The 24,853-nt window shown below is 51.4% G+C and overlaps 1 protein-coding gene across 1 annotated transcript in view; it reads left to right on the top strand.

The window, feature by feature from the left end:
* CACNA1G (calcium voltage-gated channel subunit alpha1 G) overlaps positions 1 to 24,853 on the top strand; it is a 147,779-nt gene that overhangs the window by 46,503 nt on the left and 76,423 nt on the right. Inside the window, exons 2-10 of the mRNA XM_074159993.1 lie at positions 451 to 562; positions 1,071 to 1,204; positions 10,811 to 10,908; positions 12,920 to 13,079; positions 15,233 to 15,524; positions 16,053 to 16,145; positions 17,785 to 18,595; positions 18,685 to 18,729; positions 20,123 to 20,487. Of these exons, the coding sequence (XP_074016094.1) occupies positions 451 to 562; positions 1,071 to 1,204; positions 10,811 to 10,908; positions 12,920 to 13,079; positions 15,233 to 15,524; positions 16,053 to 16,145; positions 17,785 to 18,595; positions 18,685 to 18,729; positions 20,123 to 20,487 (2,110 nt within the window). The remainder of the gene's footprint in view (positions 1 to 450; positions 563 to 1,070; positions 1,205 to 10,810; positions 10,909 to 12,919; positions 13,080 to 15,232; positions 15,525 to 16,052; positions 16,146 to 17,784; positions 18,596 to 18,684; positions 18,730 to 20,122; positions 20,488 to 24,853) is intronic.

Below are 24,853 nucleotides of genomic sequence, written 5' to 3'. Positions count from 1 at the left end.
GGCAGTGACTTCAGGGTAACGCCCCTGGGATAAGCTGTGACATGGTTAATAGAAAATTGTAATGTTGTTAAAGTGCTTTTCCGTAAAATGCCAGAAGAGGAAATTAACAGTGTGGGTTTTTTCTTTTCCTAAAAGTTGATATCGTTCTTTTAATTTAATTTTTTAATCCATTACATCAGCACTCAGCACTCTCACCACACAGCTTTCATTTTATGGCAGTTTTCGCATTAGCCGTAGCCACTGATGTCAGCGTGGGGAGAACACACCATGGGTTTGCTGTGCAGGTATCTAAATGGCAGGCAGGGTCTCCACGCAAAACCAGATAAACTCTAACCTGGAGAAGCTGGCATGTGCCTTGCTTTAAAGACCAGAATAACCTTTCTGATTCAGCGGTGGCTGCTCGCGGATGCTCGTTTGGATCCATTGCTTCCTTGACGGGGTGCCATGCAGGTGGTTCGAGAGGGTGAGCATGCTGGTGATCCTGCTCAACTGCGTGACGCTGGGCATGTTCCACCCCTGCGAGGACATCGCCTGTGACTCGCCGCGCTGCAGGATCCTCCAGGTATGGCTTGGCCACTGCTTTTACCTTAACAACAGCCCCAGGTTGATGGGGAGCGGGAAGGACCAAGCTGCAGCAGAGCTGGCTCCAGCCGTAGTGGAGGTACCCTGGGATGGCTGGGTCCTGCATGCACCAGAACTTAAAAAAAAATGTTGATTTTGGTGCTCAGATGTGAACAAGACGGTGTCATCAGGCAAAGCCCCTGCCAGGCTATGCCAGCTCCAGTGTAGCCAAGCCTTGCTTGGAGTGCTTGGGGAGGGTTAACCATCGAGTTTGCAGTGAAAGCAGAGTCCGAAATATACTTGTCCGAAATATACTTGTTTTATGTCATTGTTGGCCAGACTGAGTTGGGGGGAGGACACAGGCTGCTCCCAGCGCTGCCTCTGCCCAGGGCTTTTAGCTGTTGGTGGTGCAAAAGGAGACTTTGTTGGACTCGGGTCTCTAGTTCCCTTCCCTGGTGCAAGTGTGCAGCGATGCAGGAGCATCCGTCCTCCGTGCTTTTCTTTTGCAGAGCTTCGACGACTTCATCTTTGCCTTCTTTGCTGTGGAAATGATTGTCAAGATGATCGCGCTGGGGATTTTTGGGAAGAAATGCTACTTGGGAGACACATGGAACCGCCTGGACTTCTTCATCGTCATCGCAGGGTAAGTTCTGCATGATGGGTCTGCGATTTCTCCCTGCGCGTCTCTGTTGTCATTTGTGGCACTGCTTGGCAAGCGTCAGATTTGGGGGAGTGGCTGTTTTGCGGTGGTGAAGGCTGGGGACTTGCTGGGCATCGGTGCTGTCAGCGTTATCCATCCTGGCTCCATGGTGGGGATCACTGCCCGGACCGCAGTGGTCCCTCTGGTCCTCTCCATAGCTGGCGGGAGAGCTGACGCTCAGCTCATGGAGGAGGGCAGGGCAACAAAAGCTGTTTGTAGTGGATTTTGGCCAGCCCGCACCCTGGGGCTCCTCGCCGGGTGATGGGCTGGGCTCTTCTCCCTACGGCCCCGCTGGTGGTTTTGGTTTCCATCAGGCAAAGTGGTGGCGAAGCAGGCGGCTGGGACCATGGAGCAGCGTGCCAGGGAGGATAGTTCAGTGAAATGTGCATGATTGCCCTCATTATTATACTTTTTTTTTTTAGTGAGGGAAAGCGACCAAGTTTGCCTTTTTGAGTGTTTTCCTTTCAGAGGCACCTGGTTTGAATTAAAGGCTCTTCCAGCACCCGAGAGTCTCCTGGCGGAGGCTGGAAATCCACATGAAAAGTCCCTGGCCCCCGGCCAGCGAGCTGAGTTTCTTTGACACACGAATCGCTCACCGGCCCTTGCCTCCCCTCCCTGCTCCAAGAGCCCAAAAACCTTTGGGAATACAGTAGTTTTTTCCTCTTTTGATAGATCAAATTTACTGGATTTTCCTGGAAAAGAGCAGGGAACCCTCCCAGCTGGGCTGTTTCCCTGGCGTGGGTTTGGTGTGCCCCAAGAAGGAGCAACACCTTGGTGGGCTTTGCTTATGGTCCATAAGGTCCATGCTGGCCCCCTAAGGTCATGGCAGATATCTCTGCTAGGCAGCTGGGAGAACCAAAGCAGTGGCCCAGTAAAACCAGTAAGGAGGTGCCAGGTGTCCCAGCGTATCCTTGGCCTGGGAAACTCATTTCCATGGGGTGCTGCAGAGGCCAAAAGATGGGTGATGGCTCAGATAAGAGGCAGAGACGGAGGGCAGAAAGGCCAAGAGCTGTAACTGTCCCCTGTAAACCCACCTTCTACAGGAGACCACAAGCTCATGCTTTGCAGCTGCACCAACCTCTGGCTCCTTGGGTTGGGAGAGGGCTCAGAGTTTCCTCCTGAAGTGTCTGACCAGCGTTAAGGGCTTCAGCGATGGGACATTGGACAGGGTGGGACCCTGGGTCTGAGCAGCTCTGGAAGGGTTGTAAACATCAGCAGCACGGCCAAGGGCTGGAGCCTGCTAAAGCCACCCTGCGTATTCTTTATTTCTTATACTAGAATTGTGATAAACAACCAGACCCATGCAAGGCCAGGTATCCCAGCTGAGGAGGCTCGGGGAGGCATGGTGATGGGTGCTGGGCTGCTTCCAGCTCTACTGCCCTGGGGTGCTCCTGCATTCCCCTCCCAGCCCAGGCCTGTTGAGGTTGCAAAGTGTTTGGAGCCAGAGTAGAGTTGTCCTTGATGTGCTTCTATAGAGAACCCACCACAATGGGACCTCAGTCTAGAGGGACATCAGCAGAGACCGTCCTAATTCCTACTGCTAAAATATATGTGCTCTGCTTAAGCATCATCCGATCTCCTGCCCATCTACTGCACCTGGATGGACATTTGGGTGCTTGAGAGCCACCTCCTTCCTGGGCAGAGCACAGAGTGGCACCGACGCCGGCTCTGATGCAGCTGCCTTCCCGCAGCCCCCCCCTGTGCAGAGACATTTATTTGCTGTAGAGGTTTTGCAGCCTCGCAGCTTGACCGCTCCCGTGACTCCTGCCAGGTCGGCTTTGCCTCTTGCTAAATGATGGGTCTTTTCTTCGCGTGCATGAATTGTTCCCATCTGGGCCCCATCAAAACCAATTCAGCTGACAAAGGATCGAAAGGGATTTAAATACGAAGCGGAGCCTCTCCCCCCCCAACCGGTGCCTGCTTCCTCTGCTCCCTTTCTCACCCTTGCGCTCTCCTCCAGCCCTCTCCTGTCCATCTTGGAGCGCTGCATCCTGCTGGGAGCATCGGTGCCGTCCTGGAGGCTCCCTCAGCCGTCCCCGGCAGCACCGAGTGCCGGGGAAGCCAAAGGGGCTGCAGGAAAGGGCCACTTTTGTAGCAGAGGAAAAAAATAAGGGACCCAAGCCCATTACTAGACTCAAGATGTAGGTAGAAAAACACTGTAAGAATAAGAGGAAAAAAAGCATTCCAGGGTCAAATCCCAACCAGACGGAGTGAAATTCCTCCAGTAGCCCCTAAGTGCAGCCCTGTGGTTCCCACAGTGGGCAAATTACCCTGATGAGCATCCAAACCACACTGCTAACAGCAGAGCACAGGAGGAAGGGATGAGCCGAGCTCAATGTGGAGGCATCTTGCATCTGAGCCGGGTGTGTGATGTGGGGAAAGGGACCAGAGCTGAGATGTGCCCCGGGAGGAAGGTGTGCACTGGGGCAATGCTCAAATCCCCTCCGTATTTGCTAGATACTCGATAAAGGGCTTCACATTTTTATGCAGGTCTCACATAAGGGCTTCAGACAGGTTCCCCAGTGAAATAACAGGAGAAGAGACCCCCAAACTAACGTTTTGATGTGGCCCTGGTGACCACAACAAAGCAGCTCTGCTTCTGCCTTCCCAGTTTTTTCCTCCCCATTTTCATGCAAGACACAGGAGGAGGGAAGCAGCAGGACAGCAGGGGCTCCCCAGTGCCCGGCAGGTCCCTGGGATCCTGTTTTCCCTGCCGCTTCCCTGTCTGTGGGCTGTAGAAAGTGATGGGAAGGGGAGAGGAGAAGCAGCAAACCATGTCTGTGGAGCATCAGGTGGGGCAGGCACGTCGTGCTGGGGAGCATGTGGGACGTGCTGTTTGCTCCCACGGGCAGACCTCCCATAGAAACCCTTCCCAACCACCACCTGTCTAGGAGAAGCTTCCAAAAAAACCCTCCCAAACCCTGTGGCATTTCATCCTCCCCATTCCTTGAGAAATTTCAGGACCTGCCAGTGGTTGAAATCATAGTGAAACCATTTTTTTGGTGTGTTTGCCCCAAATCTGCCGCTTGCAGAGGGCTGGGAGAGTCGCTCGGGTGCTGTGCTGGCTCCCACCGCGCTGCCGGCCACTTTCGTGGCATGCCATTAAGTACTTCTCAGCTCTGTTAAACTGTCCAGACCAATCTCATGAGCTCATGGAGAGTAAATGACTTCTTTGTGACAATGTAATGCAATTAGCGCTAATTGTAGAGTGTGTAATGTCTGCAACACATCTCTGTAATTACAGTAAAACTTGCTGGGGATGAGAATAGCGCTGTATTATCAAAACTCAGCTTAGTGAAACATGGCTTTGGCTGTAGGTTATGGAGTTGCATGGGGAAAAGGGAAGGAAAAAAAAGTGATGAATGACATAATTATGTTGTGTTATTTTAAAGAAGAGGATTTGGGGAGTTAACTTTTAAGAGAACACTTGAAGGTTAACGGGCGTCGCAAGCCAGCTCTCAGCCTCTAAAGACGATTCAATACGATTTCGACCTCTCCGAGCGCGTAGACACAGATGTATCAAGGATGAGCGCTTGTTTACATCCAAAAAATATGCAGAGTCATTTACAGTTTAGTGCTGGCCGAGGCTCTGGCTGGTGAACTGGAGCTGTGGATGGAGATGTGCTGATTCGGGGCCCAGCACCTGCTCTGCCTCCCCCTCCTCTGGGCAGGGACCTCTTCTCCCATTAGTCTGCAGGAAGAGGGTGGCCACAGGTTGAGATGCACCTGCTCCTCAGCTGGAGCCATCTCCGTCCCCAGCTGCATTATTGTGGTCCCACCAGTTTGTTTTGATTTTGGCCGGGTGAGGACTTCCCCGAACTTCTGCGTCCCAGTGGATTGAGTTGTGCTTTAAACTGTCCTCATCAAAAAACCCAAAAACAACCAGCAAACCCAAACCAACAATGGTTAATTGTTTTCCCAGGGGTAATTTGGTACGACGAGAACTTAGAGGTTTCCTCTTTGCCCTCTCTAGACACAGGGTCACGCAGGGCTCCGGATCCGTGCCTGTGCTTCTGCTCCTCTCTGAGCAGGGCTGTGTATCATCCCCTGTTTGAGTTGTGCGTGTCTGCTCTTACTCCGGGCTCTGTCAGTTGTTTGGCCAAGTCTGCGGAGCCCTGTTTGTGCTTTGCTCATTGTAATGGTAACGGACCTCTTAAAAGACTTTGTAGGAAAGTTAAATACTTCTGGAATATTTTGCTTACAATTTGATATGAGCCGGGGCTGGAGGTGGTTGGCAGGCTGCTGTCTTCAGGAACACAGACACCGTTTCTTTTTCTCTTTGCTTCCTGAACACTTCTTCTAATGTTTGTTATCATTTTTTCTCCCTCTGCTGAAGGCTGTGTTAAAGAGTTAGCTCCGCTGAAGCCTTCATAAACAACACTTAAGGATGTCTTGCTCCCTCCCGGTTTTGAGTGCTGAATTTCAGGATGAAACATGCTGCAGGAAGCCTTGCTGTATTCTTAGATAACAGGAGTGAAAGAGATGCCACAGTCCCCAGTTCCATCCCTGCTCCATCTAAACCTGGGTGGTTTCTGAAACTCTCTTTAGCTCAGAAATTGGGATGAGGTGATGCTGCCAGACTGGTCTCCGCAGGGAGCCGTGATCCTGTGGCTGCAAGGTTCCTGATGGGTGCTTTGGGTGAAGTTTCCAGCATGTTGCCTTCACCTCAAAGCCCCGTTTGTTTCACAGGCAGGCAGGGCTCCTCTGAAGGGCACTTTGTCTGTATGAAGCTGATCAAGGGCTGTTTCAACTCTATGGTTCAGAGATGGGGAAGAAAGAGCTGACATGGGGCTGCCCACGGGAGTCCCTGCTGTGACTGTGGGCGAAGGCTGTTCTTCCCCCACGTATTAGTCCCTTCATCCCTTAAAAACAAAAAAAGTAGATAAAATAACAGACAGGCAGGGATGAATGTTGCTTTTTCATCCCCTCTGCCTGCCTGTATTAATCCTTCTCGCACTGAGGAGCAGCACCTTGGAGACGTGGCTGCGCGATGCCCTCTGCGCTGCCCAGGCACCCTGAGCGCCGTGGGGTAATTGCCCGTGTAAGTGGCCGATTTGCACACGCAATTACCCAATGTGCAATCACAGCTGCAGCCCCTTTGAGCTGCAGTGAGAGCAGCACCAAACTCTATCCCAGGAGCCTGCCCCTCTCCAGTGCTTTCTGGGATGGATGCAAGTGTCCTGGAAGCCAGGAGCCTCCTGGTTAATCCTGAATTCAGTGCTCTTTGCTCCAAGCAGAAGTGGCAGAACCACATCAAGATGATACTCATGATCACAAACCTCCAGGGGATTCAAAATCTGGGGTCGAGCTTTGCAATTTGGTGCTTTAAATTACTTTTGGGAGGATGAAAAGCAGCCAAGACCTGGGGCTGGTGAAGATGCTCTCTACTCCGTGCTGCCTTACCCCAGCCTTTGCAACCTTCCAAGCAGAGCATCCTGAGAAAGCCACGTCCCTGACTCACAGAAAAACCTGCTGGGTAAAAGAAACCCCTCTGCAGCCTCCCTCGCAGCTGAGCTGACTCAAATCCACCTGTGAAAAGCCTTGTTTTTTGAAGTTTTAGGACTTCTTTTAAAGAGAATTATTTCGTTTCTTTCAGTTCTTCAGCTGAACTTGCTGCTGCTTCAAGAGGCTCATTAGTCAAGTGTCCTGGCTGGGACACACGGTGTGGCTGGATCCAGCAGGCTGCAGAGTTCACGCTCCCTCCAGTACTATTCTTTTTATTCCAGTCAGCTTGATTAAAATGAGTGTTTTTTAAAATTAAGCAACACCCCCGAATGTGGTAGGACTCGCGTGGCTTAAAAATCAAAAGCGGAGCATAGCGAAGGGGAGGCGAGGGCAGGGAGGAAATTTCATTCCAGCTTTCTGAAGATACAGCGCCGCCTAAATAATTTCCCCTTGTCTTTTCCAACACCAAATGGCTTAATATCATCCACTGATTGCTGTGCTGTGGAGATAAAGGGTGCCTGGATGCCCAGTTTTGGAAACCTTTTAACACTGAATAAATCCGAGCCTATCTCTTGCCGGCAGGGAGCGGCGGCTCTGCCTCTGCGGGCAGAGGGGTGGGCAGCTCCTGGGGATGCTGCCCTGCCTGCAGGCACTTGGTCACGTCCCCTGGCTGTGCGGCACCCCCAGCACCCAGCTGTGAAAGGGGCGAGCCCAAGTTTTCCTCAGAAAGCACCTTCAGCACAAATTTGGTGGCTCCGATGGGTTTTCACACCACCTTCTGCTTCCTGAGCAGGAGTGATCCCGGGGATGGGAGCAGAGCCAGGGCTGCAGGCAGGGTGGGTTGGAGACTTGATGCTGCGTAGGTGCGGGAAGGGCTTTGCTGGCATTTCTGTTCTCTTTTAGAGGCTCACTGGGTAAGAGGAGCCCCTTCAGCCCCTCTTGTCCCCTCCAAAGCTCCTGAGCATCACTTCTGCGATCCCTCCCCCGTAGGCAGGGGTGCTGCCTGACACCGTGCTTACGAGATCCTTCCCAAGGCTTTGGGTTTTATATGAAAGAAACCCCTGCGTGCTCTGAGTCTCGCTGTCTCCAGGGAAAACAGGAATGGATTTCAGCTGCCCGGTCCATCCTCAGCCATCCCTTGTGTCTGTCTGTCTGTCTGCCGAGTCCCGGGAGTTTTCCTGCTCGGAGGAGTGGTTGCCAAAGGTTTGCATCAGCTCTCTCTCTGCATCCCACCACCAGCCCGTTGTACGTCTGGCTCTGCAGATGCTCTGCTTTTATTCTTAGAAAGTCCTAAATATTTCCGCTTTCCTTCTGAATAACTCCAGCGATCGGGGGTTGCTGATCACTCTGACGAGTCTCAGCATTTGCTGTGAATCCATCCTATTTAATGCTGAGTATTTCTCTGAGCCTGTTTCTTGGCTGGGTACCCGGGTCCGTGGCAGAGGCGCTGACAGGCATCGCACTTTCCCATTTGAACAGAAATGACATTTGAGTTGAAGCTTCATCGGGGACTTTTTACACTGCAGATTTTCAGTGCGTAAATGTTATATATGCTGGTAAACGCACCTGTCACCTCGCCAGTTGGTGACATCCTGACATTCGCTCTCCCTGAGTGTCTTCCCTTGCCAGGGACGTGGATTGATTCCTCCTGTGCATCCCCTTGCCTTGGGAAGTGACCTTAGAGCTGGGAAGTGGTGGGCTTCTCATTGGACTTGCTCTTTATTAATTGATTTTTATCCACTTTTTCCCCCCCCCCCCAACACTGTGTTCTCTCAAGGCCCTTGAGCTGTTAGTTATCAGCAATGTGTGAATCCTGTAGTCTAGGTCTGGGCTGAGCTTGTGGTGCTGTAACGCTGGTGCTGGTAGCAGTGTCTGGCAGCAGGGATAGGAGAACACCTACCTGCTCTTGGTCTTGGTGTTCCAGTGTTTGCTCAAGCTGGTGGGCTGTTGGTTGGTTGGTTTTTTAAGTTTTTAAAGTTAATTTTAATTGTTTTTTAATATGTTAAATCTAAATGCGTTTTACAACATGCCCTTTGCAGATTACAAGCACACGCAGCTCTGGAAGTGAGTCTAGAGCTGTCATTAATCAGAAAATGATTTGTCTTGGTGCAAATAACCATATGCTGCTCTGAATTTTGCTGGTAACCTCTGTTCTAACAATGGATGAAAGAAAAGCTGTATGTTTGACATGGGCTTTTTACCCGAATCCTGCAAACCGTGTGAAAATCTCATTTTCAAACAGCAAGTGAAACTTGAGAACCGTTAGATGCAGGGAAATTGTTGACCCTCTCCTTACTGCAGCCAAAGCTCACCCGATGCAGTGAGTCCCGTGCACCGAGGAAGGGGCTGGTTTTGTCACTGGGGCCAGGTGGGCTTTTGTGGACACGCTGGCTTCCTCTCTGGTCAGAGGACGAGAACAAACTCACAACATCCACATGTGTCTGTCCAACATTCGTATTCTGGGACTTTCCCATGGCTGTGGGACTCAGCTAAATACAGAGGAATACATTCAGGTTATTTTGGTCTTAGATATGGTTGATCCTCATCACCCTCATTAGAGCCTTTCAAGAGAAATGAGATGAAGTGTCACTGCAACGAGTGTGGAGTTGTGTATTTGGGGGCTAGAAAGAGAAAGTCTTCTCCATTCCAGGTGCTCCTCACCTGCTGATGGCTGGGATGGAGGAGGGTGGGCTTGACTGATCACAGCAAGAGCAGAAACCTCCAGCGTGCTGCAGCCACGGCAAAGCTAACACAGCGCTGATGAATCCTGCAGGATTTCCAGTGGGGAGGGAGGGGGCAGCACTGATGCCTTTGTGCAAGGCGCCGGCAAAGCCTCCTCCAGAAGTGTGGTGTCTAATCAGGTACAATTAATTCAGGCCAGGGCAGGTGTGGAGAAAGGCTGTGATTGGGAAGGAGAGAGCCTGTCTTTGAGATGGGGCTGGAAGAGCTTGGTTTGTTTGGCTTTGCAAAATCAAGGCTGAGAGGAGATGTGATTTGTCCTCTGTAAATACAACGGGTGAGTAAACACCAGGGACAAAGAGCTATAGAAGCTACTTAAAAGACAGTGCTGGCAGAAGAACAAATGGATATGAGCTTGTCCTGAATAAATTCAGGATGGAAGTTAGGCTTCCAACCACCCAACTAGCTTTAAGATGGAACTTGACAATTTTTGGAAGAGATTAATATCCTGTGGTTGCCTGTGGCAGCGGGAGGTGGGCTGTGTGGGAGCTTCGTGGTCCTCTTCCTTGCCTTTGCCTGACTCTCCCTCTTCAAGAATGGTTTTAGACAGAGCTCTTGTGTTTTCCCATGGCTGGAGAGCAAAGTCCTGGTGGTGATGAGACTGATGGCCCTGCTGTGCTTGAGCAAAGGTGCCATGATCAGGGTGGGGCGGTGCTGGGGGACCCCAGGGACTTGCAGCAGTCTAAGTGCAGCCTCAGACTAAGACATGTGAAGGTCGTGCCTCAGTGCCCTGAGCTATGAAATAACCCCATCAGGCACAGTGTAGGAGGTTCCTTGGTCCATGCTTGCCCCATTTGTTATCTACAAGTGTCATCAGTTTTGATTTGTGTGCTTGCCCATCCACCTGAGTCCCACCTGCCAATGATCTCTGCTGGGCAGAGATGGCAGAGCTCAGTGTCCTGTGCTGTGCACCTCCTGTGCCCGCGGAAAGGGCCTGCACCAGGGGATGCTCCTCTGCTTTTTGGGGTTTTGGGGGTGCTCAGCACAGCAAACCCAGATTTGTTAGAGTATCTGTACAATTGTTGTTAAAAACAGGGCTGTGTCTGGGAACTGACCTCCTGGAGTGTGCAGGGACTTTCAGAAGCTTCTGCCTTGGACCTGTACAAAAACAGTAACTAAAGCAGATGAGAGAGAGAGAAGATCTGTGGCTGTGTGAGCTGGTGTATCATGTTCTCACGTGTTGACATTATTCTGATACGCAAACAACCCTTAATTAATTCCTCTGGCAAACTTTCCTGATGGGAGAGATGCAGTAGCAAGTCCCCCTGTGAGTGGTTGGCATATAATGTTTGATTTATAATGTTTGATAATCTAACATTTCTCCAGAAGATCCTTGACGCTGCTCCGCATTCGTGTCTTTCGCAGGATGCTGGAGTACTCCCTGGACCTGCAGAACGTCAGCTTCTCGGCGGTCCGCACCGTCCGCGTCCTGCGGCCACTCAGGGCCATTAATAGGGTCCCCAGTAAGTTGGATTCTTATTCCTCCCAGTCGATGCAAGTTTTGTAACTGTGCCCTAAACATGGAAGAGCGAACACAGATACTTCCCATTGCAGCTGAAGCGTTCAGCCAAGCCTGATAGCATGAGGTCCTCCCACCACTCTCTGGTTTCTAGTGCCTGGCACTCTGCTACCTTTAAGTAATATTCCTTTTGACACCTGTGGGATCAGAGATGAGCCACCAATCAGATACCGAGGACTTTCTTCAGACGCCTTCTTTTCTCATCTGAAGAGGGTCTTAGGAGGCTGCTAAGGTGAAGGGATGAAGGTGATAGGCATGGACTGAGCCAACAGCCTTTGCCAGGCAGCACAGGCAGAGGGGTCTGAGCCACGCCACTCCCACCCTCCCTGTGCTACCCCATCCATTCCTGGAGAAATTGGGGTGAGGAGCCTCCTCTTGGAGCATCTCTTGCTCTACCCCTCAGAGCTGGTCTGTACAGCAAAAATCCCTACCACCTCCAAAGCAAGCCTGGGTGGGATGGAGAAGACTATTCAGTCCTGGTTTATCAGGTCATGAATGAGGATCTCAGACCCCACCTTCAACAGCAAGGGGTGGCATTGCCTGCTCCTGCATGGCAGTGGGTAATGGCAGCCCAGTCCTGAGCTCTGTCCCTCTCAGGCACTGTACAGATCAGGTGGGTTAAGTGTAAGTACAATGAAATGCATCAGAAACGTTGTTTTCCTGGTCCTACAATTCTGGGTATTGAATCCAGCATTGTTTTAGCCAAATTAAATCTGAGTCTGAACTCCCCTATCTGAACTAGCCCAATGCCTTGATGAGAACTAATCACCTTCAGTTCTGTCTGCCGATGCTGGAGGTGCCTGGGCTCTATTTATTTTTCTGGTCCTGACTCTTGAACTTTATCTGGCTTTGCTGCTGCTGTTGCTGCTGTTTCAATCGTTACAGCAGCTTCAGAATCCTGTTTGCAATGTTGTTTTTTTTTTAATCCCCACTGCTGAACTGATGGATGGCTGAATTTATCCGCCGCTGTCTAACTGGGGATGTAATTCGCTTAATGTATTTTGAAATCCCAGGTAATTTATCTTAGCTCCTCTGCAACATGGTTACAATGGGATGGAAACTTAAGGTGGGAAAAGAAAAAAGAGTTTTGCCTGATGATAAATGCAGTAACCACAGAAAGTCATTTCAGTTAATTAGGAGTTGACGCAAGGTGGTTGTTCCCCAGTAGAGAAGTGAAAGAAAAACCCTGATAGAGGAGGTGACAGCATCAGAAAGAGGGGGGGGGGGGGGGGGGGGAAGTCTTCTTGAAATATCAAAGTAAAGGGTGCAACAGTAAAGCTTTCTTTAAATGAAAATCAATATAAGCGAGTGAGAGAATGCAGAAGATGGGGAAGGAAGGAGAGCAAGAGATGAGCAGAATATTACAGAGACGTCAGATGAAATCAATTTTTTTGTGTGTAAATGTCAAGTTGAAGTCACCATCAATTTGTCTTTGTTACAGAACTGGCTGTTCCTGAACTTGTGAGAATTAACTGCCAGAGAGAGTCCTGTATTTGAAGGAAGAGAGGGGATTTAGGGTAGATGAGGGGAATTAGGAAGGGAAGGGAATTTTAATATATAGAGTGGGGAAAGAAATACATCTGAGCAAGGGAGAACACCAGAGCTTGGTCTCAGGGAAGAAAGGAGACACATAATTGCTAGAAAACTTTAGGAGAAGAGAACTTGAGATGGGGAGCAAAGGGAGGGAGAGGAGAAGGGAAGGTAGGTCGTGTGCCCAGGAGGAGGGCATGGATTAAGGGAGTATCCCAGGGGCTTTGGGGAAAAACCAGAGGGGACTTGGGAGCTGCAGGTTTACAAGCCATGTGTGGGTGACAGGGACAGCGGATGGGAAGGCAGCGTCTGTCAGTGGAAGGAGAGGTATGGACAGGAAGGAAAAGGTCAGGAGGATGATAGCTAGAATAAGAAAATTCAGCGTGGACTTTTCCTCTTTGCTGACGTCTTCCTCTTCTCCTCAGGTATGCGCATTCTGGTGACACTTCTTTTGGACACGCTGCCCATGCTGGGGAACGTCCTCCTCCTCTGCTTCTTCGTCTTCTTCATCTTCGGCATCGTGGGAGTCCAGCTGTGGGCAGGTTTGCTCAGGAACCGCTGCTTCCTCCCCGAGAACTTCAGCATGTGAGTCTGCACAGGCAGCAGAAGTGTCTCTCCAGATCAGGCCAGTCTGTCCCTCCAGGAGACAAGGATATCCTCCACTATCCTCCTGGTCTTCTGTAAATGCTCCCTGCTCATAAATGCCACCACAGCTCCTACCCAGGCACGCACGGGCAGAACAGATCGAGCTGTGACAATTTGCCATTTGAGTCCTGCAGGACTGTCCTTAACCCTCAGCTGGCACTTGGGAACCTCTCTGATTGATAAGAGCCTCCAAAAAACCCTGAGCGTTAGAGTTCAGGCTTTCTAAATTCAGCATATCATTAACGTGTGACCTTTTCTGCATTTGTTGAGACATTGAGGTCTGAATCCCTTTCAGCAGCTGATGGTGTTTCTTGGTACGGCATTTGTAGGCCCACCTAAATCCCAGGGAAAGCTGATGGATCTGTCATACTTTTCAGGATGCTAAATCCTTTTCAGTCTCAAAGCACGAGATAGTCCCTGTCCCAAAGTGTTATTTTTCACAGATTCCTGGATTTTAAGGCCAAGGGGACTATTGTGATCAAATGGGGGTTTGTAGCACCCAGTTTCCTGGCCAGCCAGCTTCCCAGGTGTAGGAGTGCTTGAACACTGGTTGAAATATCTGTCTGTTCTGGGAGCTGTCAGCGTCTTTCAGATCAGGATTTCCATATCTGTTCTCCTAATTACCTGCCTTTTTCCACCACCTCCCTCCCTTTGAATACTAGGAGAAGGGCTGGTGACTGCAAGCCCTTGATGGCTGCTCTGCCAAGCTCTGGTGCTCCAGGCTGGTGCTCGGTTATCTGGTTGTCTTCACATGTGGCAACCATACTGCAAACAGTGCCGTGAGCTCAGAACCAGAGGAAGATGCCAACCTTTCGGGCTTCTCACTTGTTATTAGGTGTTATTAGCTGCAAAATAAAAGGCTCCAAAACTCTGTCACCTTTCCACGGATTGCTTCCAAATGTTAACTCAGAGTTGACGTGGCTAGATCCACACCAGGATGGAGAAGTCCTGCAAGCCCAGAGCCTCTCACTTGCACGCAGCAGGATCATAGAATGGTTTAGGTTGGAAGGGACCTTAAAGATCATCTTGTTCCAGCCCCCCTGCCCTGGGCAGGGACTCCTTCCACTAGACCATGTTGCTCAAAGCCCCATCCAACCTGGCCTTGAACACCTCCAAGGACTGTGGCTAGGCTGGATCTCAGATCTGGAGCTGACACAACGCAACTTTTATCCTCTCCCACGCATCTCCTAATCAGCTGTCACCCCTCTTGTAGGTCGTGCCCTCAAAGGACGGTTGGGAGAGTCATTACCAGGGCACGTTCCTGTTAAGTAAACGACAGGAGAGCCAGGGGACTGCTTCACTGCTGAGTAAATCCAATAGAGCCACAGGTTTGGGTGCTGTTTAATTGAGCCAGAATTCCAGGGGTTTAGATAAGCTTTGGAGGGTATTAAAGGCAATTCTGCAGGAATTAACCAGGCTGAACTAGGCTTAAAAATATCTTTGCAAGCTTTAGCGGGAGTCCTGGCAGCATTAAGGAGATAGCTATGTGCAGAGCAAGAAGCCAGTTTCTGGCTGGCCATGGGTTGTTTCATCTCCCTGAAGAGTGTTTTTGCCTGGTTTTCTATAGTAAAGCCACCCTCGGAGGGAATTTAGAGCTTATCTATGGGCTGAACAGGCGCTGTGAAATGCAGATGAAGGCCCTGTCTCTGGTTTTTAGGAAGCTTGGGAGGTCCTTGTACATAGAGTCTCCACAAGCCATTCTCAGCATCTCCAGGAGGACAGGAGATACAGGAGCTTAAACTGACTGATTCTCTTCTTACTGTAGCAAAGACGTCTCAGAGAAGCCCTGCTGGGCTGAATCCTGCTCCTAGTCCCCTAAAGTCAAAGCCAGAGCACTTCCAGATGGAGTCACTCTTAGTAATGTCATCAGAGGGGCTGCTGAGTGGCCAAGTGCACTGCCTCAGTTTCCCAAAACCCAGTTAAGGGATATCATTTCACCCAGTGGGGCTGCAGAAAGTCCAAGGGGATCCCTTTTAAAAAAATAGCTTCAAGATCCAGACTAACAGATGTCAAGTCTTTGCTGTTATAGCTGTTACCTTGCCAGACTGCCTGCAGTCGGTGTGCAAACCCCAGCCCTCTCTGGACTCTTTCAGCCCCTACACGGTGGATTTGGAGCGATATTACCAGACGGAGAACGAGGACGAGAACCCTTTCATCTGCTCCCAGCCCCGGGAGAATGGGATGCGCTACTGCCGAAATATCCCAACGCGGAGGGAGGAGGGTCTCGAGTGCACCCTGGATTATTATTCCTACAATGACACCACCAACACCTCCTGTGTCAACTGGAACCAGTATTACACCAACTGCTCTGCCGGGGAGCACAACCCCTTCAAGGGAGCCATCAACTTCGATAACATCGGCTATGCCTGGATCGCAATATTTCAGGTGAGCCCTGTCTGCAAACTGTTAAAAGGTGGGCAAACAGCTGGTTGTTCCATCCACCGTGTTCCCAGGGGCTGCGTAATCACACTCCTGGGGGCTATTTTGGGCCAACAAGCACTTACACAGTAATGCATGGGTGCTCAAAATGCCAGTGACACAATTTGATGCCTTCTTTGAAGATGCCTTCATCTCATGTGCATGGACAAAACCCCAGTCTCCAAACTCTGTGTGTGCAGTGAGACCATCCTGATGTGGAGCAGAGCCTAGAGAGACTGCTCTTGCCTCTGAAAAGTGCTGTAGTTGTAGTAGGCCTTAGGTCCAGCTGGAAAAGAAGGGCTGGATTCAGCCTGGGCAGCTGGTAATGTGCCTATTGGTATTGGTGGGAGCAGGATTTGGCTTCTCAGTGTCTTGTACTACATCAAGACCAGGTATGAGGTGTCAGAAATGACCCAGCCAGGAGAAACGTTTCTTGTGCATTTAGTGTTGTACCTGAGCCTTGACGGGTTCGTTTTCTCTCCCTATCTCCACCAGGTCATCACACTGGAAGGCTGGGTGGACATCATGTACTTTGTCATGGATGCACACTCCTTCTACAACTTCATCTACTTCATCCTTCTGATCATTGTGAGTGGCCTTAGAGGAACATGGGGGACCTCCTGGAATTTGGAGAGGGCAGAGTAGAGAGTGACCCAGAGGAACAGGGCAGGTAACACAGTGAATATAAAAGCTGAGGTAGAAACCAGCCTGCTGGAAGACACACGGCTTCAATACAGCATTGGATTGCAGCTGCATTTTGCTGCAAGCATGAAGGAAGGAAGGAAGGAAAGATGTGCTTAAGCTATGGTAGATACACTTCTGTTGCTTCTACTGTTTCTCTCCTTGTGTTTCAAGGTCCTCTCTCTTAGTTGCCATCTTGAATTTAAGTTTAAAAGTAGGCAAATTTCCCCTTGTCAGGTTTTGAGCTCTGGAAGGGGAGGAGACTGCCCAGAAATTCCCCCATATCGAAGAACCCAGCTGGCTGGGTCCTTGGTGCAGAGGGGACATTTCAGGAAAACAGTCCCAAACTTCAGAGAGCTCATTAAGAAAGGAGAGAAGAGATTACTGCCCACAGCCCACCCACGCTTCACAGCATCATCTGAGACCACCCACAAAGGAGCCAACAAAGAGTTTCTGTGGGGTGGGCTCCATGATGGGCTTCATCTATGCAAGCAGAATTGTCTACTGTGACTGGCTGAGCTCGTTGTCTAGACTCCCTTTATAGTCAAGAGAGAAAAATAGGTGCTTTAAGGGGGTGATTCATCTCCTCCGAAGGTAGACATCCAAAATAAATTAGATGCATTGCAGACTTGATGTGCCTATTTCTCTCTTGACTCTAAAGGATCATTAGGTGCCTCACTCAGATGTAGCTGAGATAAGTGAGATAAGTCGCTTTCTTGCTGTCTAATTGGACTAAGTTCAGCAAAATAGCTGCACATTGTCCATTAGGCCATTGTGGGGATTTCTGCTCATCTTCAAACCAGGACTCAAACCCTGATGAAAAGGTAGGAGGTCGTTTAGTCCATGATGCTTTTTCTAGTTCATCTATTAGCTTCCCAAAAAAAGAAACAATCCCTTGCTCTCAGCATCCCCGAAATGATGGAGAGGAAGAGCAAGCAGTACTTTTCCAGATGCCGTGTGAGTATCGTTAGCGGCGTGTGATAGTCCGTTAGCACGTCAGTAATTCTCTGTGATCCAGGCTGGGCTCTGCAGAAGGCAGAACCTCATGAAACCCTGGTTGGAAATAAAACCTCCAAGCTGTGGGTACAGACTGCTGATGCCCTTGCGTAACAGTCACCCGCAAATCCCGTTAGCAGGGGAAAGGGATCTGCTCGCAAGCTGCCCACACACTGCCAGAAAAAACGCTCCTATCAGGAAGGCTCAGTGCATTCATCGTAATGCCACTAATTGTGATAATTACAACCGCTGTCTGTGGAGACAGAAAAACACCATCTTAAAAGAGCAAAAGCTTTTTGTCAAAATAATCTTCTCTCATCTTTGATCTCTGACGTCCTCCATGGAGCTCTGGCGTGGGAGTCCCCGGGGCTGGGGCTCAGAGGATGAGTCAGCCCCTCTGTGGTCCCAGCCGGTGGTCCCCGCTGGGTGACGCAGGGGATGGGGCTGGCTGGGGTTTTCCCCCCACTCCTTGAGCCAGGGCATGGGGTGAGGAAGGGCTGTGGGGTGGGCATGGCCACCCTGAGGTGGCTGATGGCTGTTGTCCCTTTAGGTGGGCTCCTTCTTCATGATCAACCTCTGCCTGGTGGTGATAGCAACACAGTTCTCCGAGACGAAGCAGCGCGAGAGCCAGCTGATGAAGGAGCAGCGGGTACGCTACCTGTCCAACGCCAGCACCCTCGCCAGCTTTTCGGAGCCGGGCAGCTGCTATGACGAACTCCTCAAGTACCTGGTTTACATTGCCCGTAAAGGCAGCAAACAGCTTGTGGAGGTCTACCGGGTGGCAGGCGTGAGGATGGGCTTCCTCACCAGCCCTGCGAGCAAGGCAGGGGCTGACCGACACGCCGGGAAGCGCCGGAGCAGGAAGAGGTCCTCAGTACACCACCTCATCCACCACCATCACCACCACCACCACCACTATCACCTGGGCAATGGGAACCTGCGGGCACCCCGTGCCAGCCCAGAGATCAGCGATGTGGAGACCAGCTCGCTCCACAATGGGACCAACCGGCTCATGCTCCCCCCCTCGACGCCGAACCCCCATGGGGCCCCCAGCACCGCTCCCAGCAACACCGAGTCTGTCCACAGCATCTACCACGCCGACTGCCACTTTGAGCCAGTGCGCTGCCGGTCATCCCTCCCGCAGCCGGGCCTTGGCTTGCCCAGCCCAGAGGGGATCCCCAAGAACATCGTGGGCACCAAGGTGTACCCCACAGTGCACCCCAGTACATCCCATGAGATGCTGAAAGAGAAGAACCTGGGGGAGGCGGCGGTGGGTACCGGGAGCAGCACCTTGACGAGCCTCAACATCCCGCCTGGGCCGTACAACACCATGCACAAGCTGCTGGAGACGCAGAGCACGGGTGAGCCTGGGGCTGGACGTTGGTCTTGGGGTGACCTTGCAGAGATACAAGCTATAACCTAATTTCTTTCTCTTTCTGAATCTTTGCAGGGTTCTTTTCAGTCCATGTTACAGAGAAAGGCGATGGCTTTCCAGGTGAGGCCAGCATAAATCTTCTGACCTATCTAATACATCTTACAGCCAAAACCAGGAGAGAGGTTTCAACCTCCCAGACTTCATATTTTCAAGAATCCAAGGGAAATTAATGTTTTCAGTGAAGTCATTTTCTTTCCCATCCCCATCTTCCCTCCAGACCAATTTATTCTGCAATTACAGGGAACACTCCCCAAATCCCTGCACTCCCAAAATCAGCTAGAACTGAGCTCAGTGACACTGAGCAGAGCTGGAGCCCAGCCTGGCCGCTTCCAAATGGCCACATCCCTTCCTCGGTAAAATGTGGTGGTTTGAGGTGACAGCGTTGCCCACCATTTGCTGCAGAGCTTGGGGGTGGTCACCTTCCAGATCTGAGTCCCAGCACATCCCTGAGCACTGCGTAGCTCTGCTCCCTACGGGACATGAGGATCAGGGAGATCAAGTGTCTGCTTGGCACGAGTGCTCGATGGCAATCGCAGATGCTGAGTATTAAAAATCTGTGATTTGCTCAGGAAGCCCATAACGGAGCCAGACACCAAATGCAGCTTTCCTGGATCGGGGGTTTCATACCTTCACTGTGAGATGCTCTTTTGCCCCTCCACATCCTGAGGTTTGGGAGCTTGGGCCAGTCTAGTCCAATCCCTCTCAGCCTCCGAGAAGTACTTCTGGCCAAGCTTTCCCAGACGGTCAATGCCTTTTCCACCCCTTCGCAGTGGCATTGACCTTTCCAGCCAGGAGCTGTGCAGGGAAGAGACTGAGTCCTGCCCCAGAGCTGCACAGAGACTAAATACACAGAGCTGGGCTCTGAGTTGGTTTAGTGCTGGGGTTTTTATTTGCACTGCCGCTGAGCGTGAGTCAGGAGGGTGCTTTGCAGATAGCCTCTCTCCTTGCAGCCAGCTGGTGGGGTTTTGGGGGAATATCCCACTGGTATTGTCACCTGGGAGCCACCTGGCAGCTGGGCGCTGTTGTTGAGGGCAGTGTGTGGAGGGGGAAGCTGATAGTTTCGGAGCATCGGTAAACAGTGGGAGCAGGAAAGGAGGCTGCTGGCAGCAGCACTTCCCATAATTACAGTCCAGAGCCTGCCAGGGCCAGGGGAGCTGATTGCTTTCTCCTGGCCAGAATGGCCAGAGGTATAGTAAGGTGGGCTCGAGGTCCTGGGCTGGCCGCAGTGGACCAGTGGGCAGCAAAGAGGGCTTTGTAACCAGGGAGAAGGTGCTGGGCGAGCCCAGTTATCCTGGTGCTCTTTAACCCCCCAGGAGCCCTTTTCCCCTTAGGAAATGTCTGTCGTGTCAAGGGCAACAGCTTGGTGCTAACAGGGATGGGGGGGTTGCTCCCGTGGTTGCCCACGGCCCCCCTGTCCCGGCTGACAGGCTGCCCTGCCCCGCTGGCCTTTCAGGTCCCTGCCAAAGCTCCTGCAAGATCTCCAGCCCCTGCACCAAGCTGGACGGCGGCTCCTGCAACCCCGAGAGCTGCCCTTACTGCCTCAAGGCGCTGGCGAGTGAGGCCGAGCTGACGGACAACGAGACGGCCGACTCGGACAGCGAGGGGGTCTACGAGTTCACGCAGGACGCCCACTACAGCGACCAGCGGGACCCGCAGCGGGGCAGAGCCCGGGCCAGGAGAGCGAGCCGGGTGCTGGCCTTCTGGCACGTGGTGTGTGAGACCTTCCGGAAAATCGTGGACAGTAAATATTTTGGCCGTGGGATCATGGTGGCCATCCTCATCAACACGCTCAGCATGGGGATCGAGTACCACGAGCAGGTGAGTGCTGTCTTGGCGTAGCGGAGATGCGGGAAGTGTTACAGGTCCGAATTTGGCTGCTGGTGGGATAGTTTGGGGCAAGAGGCATTGGGGTGCTGTAGGAAAGGTCTTGAGACTGATTTTTCTCCTCCAAGCCTGTTTCCAGCTTGCAGGGAGCGATCACCCTGGCTGGGATCGGGCTGCGGCTGCGTGAGCTCCTGCATCCCAGCCCCACCAGGGATGCTCAGCACCGTGCCGAGACCACTGTCACGGCACCACACGTTGTTGGTTTCTGCGGCGTGGGGGCCAAGGAGAGGGAGCAGCCGTTTGCCGCTGGGCTTGTGCCAGCCCAGCAGGGCTAGCAGCGCTGCCGGCGGCTGTGGGCTCCGAGGTCGGTGCAGCTGCAGGCAGGGAAGTCTATTGAATTTGCAGTCCCTGGAGAGGAGGTAACAAATGCCTTTTCCTCCCCGGTGAATGCTCCAGCAACAGCACACTGCGTCCAAAATAGACTCGTCACTGGCTATTCCTCCGCTCGATTATCTGCGTCCTTGCAGACAAGAGGCTGCCTCTGCTCCAGCCTCTCCCGCACTTGTCACCTAGCAGAGCGTTTCCCTATATATAGTCATTAAGAAGAGGAGTTGCCACGTTCCTCTTGAAATGTCTCCGTTAGGATGACAAGAGCTCTGCTTTTAGAGAGGCTTTTGCGAGGTCTGGTCTCGCGTAGGTGTTGTGGCTGCTGCTGGTGGCACTGCCTAGCGTGGTGCCTTTGGTCCTGCCGCAGGCATGGGATGGTTTGGTGCTGCGGTGCACGCTTCATTTGGATTTGGGGGGAAGAGTTTACTAGCAGGGATGCTGACATGCTGCAAAACCTTGTTATATACCCCTCCAATGCTTGAGGGCTCCCAGCGGCCAGCCCAGAATGGTGCTTCTGCCAGGATACCAGACTCTCCCCTTCCAGACAGACACGGCCACCCCTCTCCCAGCGCCAGCCTTTGCTGGGAACTCCCTTGGTCTCGAGTCATGGCTGTTTACTTTTCTCCCTTCCTGGCATGTTCTGTGTTTGCAGTGTCACTCGCAGTTGCATGCCGAGGTGTTTCTCCCACAGCTCCCAGTGGTAGCGGTGGTGGCTTCAGACTGGCTCCAAATTCCCGTGTCCTCCCGTGGCATTAATGCCTCAACGACGGAACGCCGGGGAGACGCGGCTGTGCTAAATGTGTCCCTTCCAGCCAGCGCCTTCTCCCTGACGTCCTAATACAGTCTGGCTGGCTAACCGTTGTTTTCAGTACACATTAAACAGCGACGCGCTCCGAACTCCTGCAGGTTTCACCTTCGTCTGCTGCCCTTGGTGGGAGCTCTGCAGGGAAGCTTGAGTGATTCCACCTTTACTTAATAATATCGGGAAGATCATCTCCTGAGAACCTGGGGGGAGGTGGCTCAGGAAACCGATAAACAGTTATATTCCTCCTTTGGCTCAGAGGTGAAAGCAGATCCACTGTGACTTTGCTGCCACTGTCCAAGAGGCAGATTGTCACAGCTTGTTGCCCGTTATCAGGAGCATCTATGGGAGACGCTGGTGTAGGCTCCCACCGTGCCTCTACCAGGGGGACTGTCCCACCAGGGATGGGTGGCCAAGCAACGTCCCATCATCAAACACCCCGAAAGACAACACAGCCCCTTAATTCTTTGGCTCAGGGAAAATAGGGCAGTGGGGTGCTGGCCTCTGCCCCGGTACCTCCAGCAGGCAGCTGGATGGGAAGAGGCAGGTTTTTGTGGTGGTTTTTGGGTAACAAGGTGAAGGGAGCTGATAAGCGTGGGGGGACTCCAGACACTGTGGGTGGTTGCTTTCTTTGATGGTATTTTGAAGCTACTACTGTTCCAGATTCCTTTCTCCCAGGCATTTGGAGTGAATAGCGGAGCTTGTTTTTATTAGTTCATCTGCTCAAAGTGGTGGCCGAGAGCAGGGAGGTGTTTTTCTGTAAACTCGGGAGGCTTATAGTCTGCAGTTTCATAATCTGACAGTTATGAGAGAGGAATTAGAGGGGAGAAATGCTGGACCAGACCTTTCTGTGGAGATTATAAACACTGAAACATGTGATTTTTTTTTTTCTTTTAGAAGAGCCTTTCCTGAAAGTGCAAGTGATCAGCCGTGCCAAATTTATCTTCATTGGCTGATGTTTGCAAAGACGTGAGGGGGCTTGAAGAGTACTTGACTCCGTGACTTTCTATATTAAGCTCTCTGCTTATTTAATGAATATTTACCTCTTGGGCTTTTCATGAGGCCACCCTGGGCACACCGGGCTATATTAGGATAAATACTTTCAGGACATGTTTTATGGTGCCATGTCAAAAGCCTTGTGTTGTTTACCAGCACCTTGATGGGGGGAGAGGACACACCAGCAGCTACTGTGTGAGAGGAAGGATAGGCTGGTGAGGAGGAAGGCTCTGGGAGGAGGAAGGCTTCTTCCCTCCCATCTGTCCCCATCAGTTCTGGGTGGGATTTAGCAGCTCTGGGACCATCAGAGTATCCTGGATTTCAGAACATGAGTTGGTCAGCTGAGGTCCTCACTGTAGCCAGGGGAGAGAAGTACGCTCCTCTGGAGGCTTTGCATCTCGCCTTGGGACAGGCATCCTAGAGAGACCTGCTTTTCTCCATGGAAGATGCCTAGAAGACTGAAACAGTCTTTCAGTTACTTGCTTAACAGACTTGTCAGCCAGAGAAGGCCAGGTTGGGATATTTAGGATGAAAGTGGTGGTTTGAAGGCACGTCAAACTGAGTGGAAATTTGGAGTGTGTTGAAAACACTGGCCCCCACCTCTTACTGTTTGTTTCCATTCTTCCATCAGTCAACCTGGCCAGACTGAGCACCCATGGCCAGATGTTCGTGTTCCCAGGAGCTCATGTCCTACCTTTGGACCTTCTATCCCAAAGCTCCTCTCCATAGGCCACCTTCCACAGTAAAGTCATTATCAACAAATATTTTACCATTGTACGGCTAGGGGTTCAGAAGCTGGGGCTCCTCCAAGCTCCTTCTGACGTGAGCTTGCTGACTTTCTCGCTCAGCATCAGGTTACTTCCACATGGTTCCTGCACGTGTGTGAGCCGTAGGTACACCTGACCAGGCTTAACTCGGCGTTTTCTGCCCGTCCTCCCCACGAGCCCAGCTCTGACTCTTGCCTTTCTCACCGCTGCCGGGTTCAGCGGCAGGAAAGCAGAGCGGCCGGAGGTGCACAGAGCACTCACCGTGTCACGGCTGCTGGGCAGCAGTGTGAAATTTTCCATCAGGGAAATGACAGCCAGATTGCCGCGGATTATTAATGTGACTGCTAAATAGCTTGTTTTTCTATGGAGATGAAGCAAAATGCAGGTAGAAACTATTAGCTTTGGGTAGAGGAATATAAAGGTGATTTAAAGGTAGACTCTGGGGGATTTTAAATACACTGTTGAACCAATTGACTGATTCGCCTTAGGGAAGCTGAGACTCTGCAGCGCTGCGGGTTCAAACGGCTAGGGCTTTGCAAAAGCTTGTTCTGCCATAGAGCAGGAGTAAAATGTGCTGCTAAACCAGAGGGTTTCTGTGCTGCTTTCCCCCCAGCCCTGGCTGTAAGCCAGACTGTGTTCCATAATGTGCTGCTTTTCTTTTTTTTTTCCTTTTTTTTTTTTTTTTTCCTCTTCTCCAAATCCTTCCTTGGAGTGAAATGCAAAAGCTTTAGTACAAGGCGTGATGTTGGACTCCTCAGCAGGGGAAAGAATTCAGCAAGGGCTTCCTTGAGGAAGGGCTTTGGGGTTTTGTTTTTGTTTTTAAAATCTGGTTCGCATTGAGCTGCCTGGCTGTTCCGATTTTCCTTGTCTGAACTCACATTGTATGAACTATACCCTACATATTCATTTGTTTAAATAGCACTTGAATTTCAGCCGCCGTCTCTGCGGTGTTTTGCCATTGTTAACATAACAAGAAAGAGACTGGAGAGTCCTGCATTGGCCTCTCAAAGCTGCAGTCAGTTCAAATCCATGGCTGGAGCTTGTGGGGACTTGGATCTAGACCGATCCAGAACTCTGGTGTCTCTGAAGGAAGGAAGAAGAAATTGGTTCAGATGTGCAGAGAACCTTTGGTTAATTTTTAACAGCAAATTTGAGAGACGAGAAGGGTGAATGACTTTCTGGGACAGCACCCAAGGAGAAAAACTCATCATCCACGGGAGGCAATTCTTCAAGGAAGGGGTGCTGCTTAACATCCCCTTAGCAGGATGATAACTGGTGGAGTACCCCCAGCTACAGCAAGGTGTTGTAGGAATCCACACAGCAGCAGTACCCCAAACCAAGGTGGGCAAACTCCATCTGAGAAGGCAGGAGCAGCCTAAGCCCATGGTAGTACCTCAAGCTCAATTCC

The sequence above is a fragment of the Numenius arquata genome, chromosome 17 (genome assembly GCF_964106895.1).
Source record: "Numenius arquata chromosome 17, bNumArq3.hap1.1, whole genome shotgun sequence".
Taxonomy (NCBI): Eukaryota; Metazoa; Chordata; class Aves; order Charadriiformes; family Scolopacidae; genus Numenius; species Numenius arquata.
This window is presented reverse-complemented; position numbering and strand designations above follow the sequence as displayed.